The sequence below is a fragment of the Saccostrea cucullata genome, unplaced genomic scaffold (genome assembly GCF_032062105.1).
Source record: "Saccostrea cucullata isolate Sc308-1 unplaced genomic scaffold, CSIRO_AGI_Scuc_v1 ctg19066, whole genome shotgun sequence".
Classification (NCBI taxonomy): domain Eukaryota; kingdom Metazoa; phylum Mollusca; class Bivalvia; order Ostreida; family Ostreidae; genus Saccostrea; species Saccostrea cuccullata.
The window spans coordinates 1-7,214 of NW_026939799.1; the positions used below are offsets into that span (position 1 = coordinate 1).

General features: G+C 35.7%; 1 protein-coding gene across 1 annotated transcript; it reads left to right on the top strand.

Moving 5' to 3' along the window:
* Positions 1-1,484: 1,484 nt before the first annotated feature.
* LOC134254004 (pre-mRNA splicing regulator USH1G-like) lies at positions 1,485-3,213 on the top strand (the record flags this gene model as incomplete). Its single annotated transcript, XM_062736574.1, has 1 exon — positions 1,485-3,213. A coding segment is annotated over one exon (1,311 nt), but the record flags the coding sequence as incomplete, so codon positions are not given.
* Positions 3,214-7,214: the final 4,001 nt, after the last annotated feature.

A 7,214-nucleotide genomic window follows, 5' to 3' on the forward strand; every position in this document is an offset into this window, starting at 1 on the left:
TGACAAAACTTTCTTGTATATTCTGAGAACTCTTTTACTGTTCCTGAGTGCCGATTATAGGACAACATTTGTAGCTCTCCACCGATAAGTGGTGGCGTCTCACTGATAAAAAAATAACTAGTGAAAGTCACTGGGAAGACTAGTAAATTTACTGTCCATACAAACACTACCTCAAAAGTAATTTTACTAGGTTAAGGTATCGGGTAGATTTACTAGATAATGTTAGTAAATCTAAGAATTTATAAGTAACTTTCACTAGGTATCTAAGTATCTCCGACCATCACTCAACTTTTCACTACCTTAGCTAGTACACAGAGTGATTACTAATCATGACGAACGCTTTACTAGGCACACTAGTTAAATCAACTAGGTAATTCTCTCAGTGCTCCTTATGAGTGAAAAACTCTCGAGAGGGACGTTAAACAATATTATAAACAATCAATCAATCTCTGATAGAATTTCAGAAAAAGGTGATGACTCGTAGATAGATTATATAATCGAATATATGGGTAACATGCCCTATTAACCAGAGTTGATAACGTGACTACCAATATAGGAATTATAAAAATGAAGATAACCAGAAAGCAGAAATTGATATGTAATTTCTGCAAGAACTGAACGAAAAGTTTCAATACTACATATGTTTTCTGAAAATTTTAATTGACACAAGTTAAAACTTGAGACGATGAAAAAGCTGAAGTTATCTTTTTTGTCCTATTTATAAAAAGAGTTTTGAAAGCTGTGGTTTGGCCTTAATTGTCCATAATCAAGAAATTATCTAAATATGAAAGAGATGTGACAGATTCTGTGGTATCTATTTTTTCCTGTTCACTGGGATATATTAAGTCAACATAGAGTAAATTTTGTTGATTGCTAAGACTTAATCGATATGCTTATATCTGAATATAGTTTTGAAGACCCAAGCAATTATCTTCTTCTCATACAGAAGTTTTTTTTAATCTTCAGAGGAACATAAAAACAATTCGGCTAATATAAAGAGCACAAATAGAGGCCATTGGAATTCCAACTTGATGGAATTGATTATCTATAAACTCCGAAGACTACATAGATATTTTAATGGTGAAGTCCAAATCCCTTTTAATATCAAATTCAAAATTAAACCGCCAATTAAGATAACACATTCTTTATTCAAATCTACTTCATAAAGAATAAATAGCATATGCAAAATAAAAAAAAAAATATTTATTTTAAATGCATTATGGAGATATCAATATAAAATGTAAATATTTTTATTGCTGAACATTTACAATTTGTTATATTTGGTAATTCATTTGCTTCAGATTTAAGTTTAAAATATTTTTAATATTTTCTTGAGATGTCGACAGAGATTTATATATATGAACGGACAATTATGACGATAAAAGGCATAATTACGAGGTTTCTATATATATTAAAGATATAAATTACAAGCACATCTCTGTTACATTATATTTGTTATATCATTGTTGACTAAAATCCTTTGAATTGCTTACAGTGGGGATCCGGACAAATGTGACCTGCAAGGGTTTACAGCCCTCCATCATGCAGCAAAGAACGACCACTTAAACACCGTATCATTTCTCGTGAATTTCGGCTGCAACCTCTGGGCACTGGACAATGAACGTAATTCTGCAATGGATATCGCCGTGGACGAAGGCAAAGTTGATATAATTGCATTTCTTGATGATGCACAATCAAAGCAACAGCAGAAAAACCCGAAGGTCGTCCAACATATGCGTGAAAAGGCAACCAGAGATGTGGAACAAAATATAAAACGCATGGAAAGAAGACAAAGGGAAGCAGCCAAATACGCCGAGAAAGAACAACGGAGAATTCAGGAAGAGCTCAATCCTGGCTTTAAACCGCCAAGCAAAAACCCAATCAAAACTCTGACTATGAGGCTAAAGCCCAAAAGGAAAGGTCCAGCAATACCAAATGGCAATACCACATTCTCACAGATTGCACAGCCTAGTAGGCGGGGAGTAGGTGGTGCACAAAAGCAAATCATGCAACATCAAAGTAGCCAGAACACTGGTACAGTTAGTGATTTTAAAACCAGTGAAAATATCGACGGTAAACGAACTCTGCGCTCCTTAGCAGGAACAGCAGGTGTGCGAAAAGGTTCTGATATCATGTACGTGACAAATCGTGAAAATGATCCTTCTGCCAGAAAGCCTTTGTCTAATGTGTTTCCAGGAATGAATGGCGTGTCGTCATACGGCTCTAAAAGTAAAAGTGAGTCGGACTTGTTAGATTCTGGAGTAGACAGCAATGATTCGATAGGATACGAAGACGAAGAAGAAAAACCAGGAATGTTCTCTCGACCGCAGTTTGGAAAAATCTCTTTCTTAAGAAATATTGGAGTTACTGGCACGTTAAATGCAATGGGTCGTTCTGCTTCCGCAGATTTCTTAGATGATCAGGGTTTTGATGATGAGTTAAACGTATTAAAATCAAATCGTGAAAGCGGAAGTTCAGATAGTCTTGGGAAAAATGACGTCACGGAAGCAGGTCCAAATGTGCCGTGGAACCCGGATGAAGTGTGCTCTGATGATGAAGAAGAGGATACACAATTTTCAAATTTAATCCGTTTCCTGGCCTCGTGTGAATTGAGCCATTACACTTATGTTTTCACAGATCAAGACGTGGACCTACAATCTTTAATAACTCTGGCGGAAGACGACCTTGAGAAGCTTGGTTTGAAACTTGGACCGAGGAGGAAGCTGCAGGCAGCCATCAAAATCAGGAAGGAACGCCTGTCTACGCCATCAGCAATAACGGACTCCTATTTGTGAAATTCTTAGCTGTCGTTCTGTGCATATATGAATACTACCCTGTGAATAATTTATTGGATTATAATGAGATGCTTTCGACGTGATAAACGTCATGCATTTATGATTCAAATGTAGTTGTATAAGCGGATTGTTAAAGTGTTTGTTTGTTTTTCTCCTGCATTTATTGGGATACTTCAGTCCAGTCCGACTCTTCTTCACATCAGTGTGTTTGTTATTCATCCAGTAAAGAATAGTTTTATTGAATGTGCTCATATGATTGTATTCAATATTTTTTTATTCTTCATCCATAATCAGGTATGGAAACCACATCAAAGATAAACTAATAACTGAATTACATTCTATGAATAATTACTAGTATTCTATTAAATCGGTTTGTACATTGGACAATGAATCTAAATCAAATAAAAACAGTATTATATAAATTTTCATTTGATTTCAGGATACCCAGATATTCATTAAAATAATATTGGACAAAAGTATGCCATCAAAAGTGGATTCAATTTTTTTAATGCAAGGCCAGCTAAAATATAGATAACTAAAGAATCGGGATGGTGTGAACAATAATTATTATACTCACGGAGTTATGTACATGGCATCTAAGTGTTTCAGTCTTTCAGACACCATTCATGAAAGCACGAAATAGGATTCCAAACGCGTCTAAAATGTCCCGGTAAAAACCGTGCTTGACTTTTCCAATTGTGCAAATCATTTCTCTCCATTTAAGAAACTTTTTTTTGTTTCTTTGTCAGGTGACTCATATAATTTTAATTTTAAAAAGCTAAAATTGATAGTTTAATTGAATTTCATCTTTCCAAATTAGTCATAAAAAATGATCTGTCCTATTATGCTTTTACGAGGGTTGTTTAATTCATCTAAGTGGTGCAGTGGTTAGAGCGTCTGCTCTAGAGTTGCGAAGTAAAAAGTTGATCCTTACGTCTCGGAATCGAATACCCCTGTGGAGACCGGTCCTTTGGATGAGACCGTATAAACCGAGGTCCCATGTCGCAGCAGGTGCTGACACGAAAAAGATTCCTAACTGCTCAACGGCACTGTGTGCCGAGTATAGGACAAAATTTGCAGCTCTCCACTGGCAAGTGGTGGTATCTCCATATGAGTGAAAAATTCTCGAGAGAGACGTTAAACAATATACAATGAATCAATCAATTCATCTAAACAACAGCGTGTAAAAATATCCAAACTATTATTTTTTGAAAATAAGAAATTGTAGTTATCACGTTTGTCTGAAATTCTAACAGATGATTAATGAACCTTAATCCATGGCTTTGAACCCCCCAGAAAAATTTACAAGATGCACGTGAACAATACAGCAAAGTATTGAGAAGAGAACAAAACTGCAATAGCACAAAAAGTTTAAATGCTATTTTCTTCAGTAGCGGTGGTCTTAATTTATGGATTCTTATTTGGGGAGGCCGTTCATTTTCTGGACGAGCTTAGAAAAAGGAACCACAATCGGAAATCTATAATTACATTCATTTTATTCATGACATCGGCCAAACGTACACGTTCTGAACAGTAAATGGAATTTTGAAATAAACAGAAAGTGAATGTTTTGCCACACCAACAATATTCGCCAGATCTTTCACCGTTGGACTTAATTTTCCAAACTTGAAAAAAAAAACTTTCAAAAACAAGGAACAAGTCCAGGTAATCAAAGGATCTGCCATATTTCAGTGTACAAATGGTCATATTAAAAGTGTGTGCTATAAAAACAATTAGGAATTGGATAAAAATGTTACAGTCACGTGTGTCAAGTAAATGAGGAAATTGAAGGAAACAAACCCTCATATAGAGAAGACAGAATGAGTTATTTTTTTCATAATGATGAATGTTTTTTAACTGTCCTTTTGTCTGTAAAAAAAAAATAAATAATTTTCACTCTGGCTGTTTTTCTTGCCCGTAAATTCCAAACCCAGAATAGAAATGCTATTTTTCTCTTCGTGCATTTAAAAGCTCAAAACATGGTCTCATAATCAGAAAGTTGCCGTCCTTTAAGCAATGGGTCTGTTACAAGGAGAAAATAACTTGGTATTGTCTGCTTTTTTGTTAAGTTATATCATAACCTGTATCCAATAACATGATCTTCTACACTAATACCCCCGTATAGCAGCTCATGGAGAAAGTCAAAGTTTCTGAAAGGTATATCAAACTCTAGGGCCAAGGATCAAATGTGGTGTTTTCTCATTTACAATAGCTATGTGGTTTTAGGAGACCAGGTCTATTGAAATTCCCATGGGTACCAACAGTCCCCCGTTATTAGCAGACCTCTTTTGTATTCAATTGAAGCAAACGTTTTCCAAAATCTTTTACATATACGTGAAAAGAAAACATTTGCTATGGCCTTCACCTCGACATTTAGATATGTCGACGACGTTATGTCAATCAGCAATGGTAATTTCCACTCTTATGTCGATATGATATATCCTGGTGAGCTTAAAATACAAAGTACCACAGAGTCTGACACATCTGTTTCATATCTGGATATTTTACTTGAAAAAGACGTTAATGGTAATCTAACAACCAAGCTTTATGATAAGTAAGGGAAGTTGACGATTGTAAAGTTAAAGTCATCACGACTTTAACTTTACAATCATCAACTTCCCTTACTTATGCAGCAGTATACCTTCATCACCTGCCTACGGAGTTAATATATCTCAGTTGATTCCATGCGCAGGAACATGCCCTAGGTATGAAGAATCTCTAAAACGTGGTAGGGCGGAGGCATAATTGAAATTCAAAATTCTTCATTGAAATGTATTGGTAAAATCTTAAAAGATCCTCTTCTCAAGAACCACTGGGCCAGAAAAGCTGAAAGTTATGTGTAAGCATCCTGGGGTTGTGAAGGTTTAAAATTCTTCAAATCATAACGCTCGAGGGTAGAGTGGGGCCACAATAGGAAATACATTTTTTACGTTGAAATATATATGCTTGTGAAATATATATACTTCACATGTGTATTTATTCTGACTTCACATGTGTATTTATTCTGAAAAGACCTTTAATTTTTTTATTTAGTACGAGTACATTTGTATAATAAACATTTTATTTTGATCTATTAAAAGTGGCCTTGGGGTTTTATCTTTGGCAGTGGCGTAGCATCGTTTTTGAAAGTGGGGGGGGGGGGCAGCCAGAGAATTTTTTTTTACTTACCTGAAAAAGAAAAAAAAAGGAAACAGTTGCCCAAAGTCGAAAATCCTATTTCGGTGGGGGGGGGGGGGGGGGGGGGTCAGTGTCAATTACTTTTAGTAACACTTCTAATACTACATTTGCGGTACATCACTAAAAGTGGGGGGCCAATCAGGCTTTCAATTAACATTTCCTATAGTATAAGTAAGGTTGGGAGCCCCCCCCCTGGCCCTCTGTTGCTACGCCCCTGTTTGGAGAAAACTTTAACCTTTGCCAAAAACCTTGGAATATTTGGTACAAGACATGCTACTGGATACCAGCGTTACCTTGCTCTTGAGTTTTAATTACTTTTGAAAAACAAATATCTACCATAACTTTGAATGGTTAATTGGTCTATGGCTTTTACAGTTCACTTCTGTATTTCTTTAATTTTAACTTTCCTTTGACCTTGACCTAGCAGTTTGGCCCACTGTCAAAAATTCTTTGACCTGACTATAATGTTTGAGTTGTTGGCTTTTATATTTCACAAGTATATAGAAGTCCTTTTGGGGGGTAAGTATATTTCATATTTAAACCTTGACCTAGGAGTTTGATTTTTGAGAAACTTAATTGAACCTCCACAAAAAGCTACCATACGAAGGCATCAATGTTTCACAAACACATTTTTTTTCATTATTCATTCTGAACGTTGATATCTAAAATCCTCTTTTTTTCTCTGCTTAACATAGTTTGAGGATATACACTAAAATACCTGAAAGGTAAAAAAAAATGTGAAGGGGCTTGGAAGCATGGAAGATTGTTTTTACAAAGGCGTGTAAAAAAGTAGGTGCAGAAAGGTAACGTTTAAGAAACTTTTTTTTGTTTCTTTGTCAGGTGACTCATATAATTTTAATTTTAAAAAGCTAAAATTGATAGTTTAATTGAATTTCATCTTTCCAAATTAGTCATAAAAAATGATCTGTCCTATTATGCTTTTACGAGGGTTGTTTAATTCATCTAAGTGGTGCAGTGGTTAGAGCGTCTGCTCTAGAGTTGCGAAGTAAAAAGTTGATCCTTACGTCTCGGAATCGAATACCCCTGTGGAGACCGGTCCTTTGGATGAGACCGTATAACGGAGGTCTAATAGAAGGTGCTGACACGAAAAAGATTCCTAACTGCTCAACGGCACTGTGTGCCGAGTATAGGACAAAATTTGCAGCTCTCCACTGGCAAGTGGTGGTATCTCCATATGAGTGAAAAATTCTCGAGAGAGACGTTAAACAATATACAATGAAT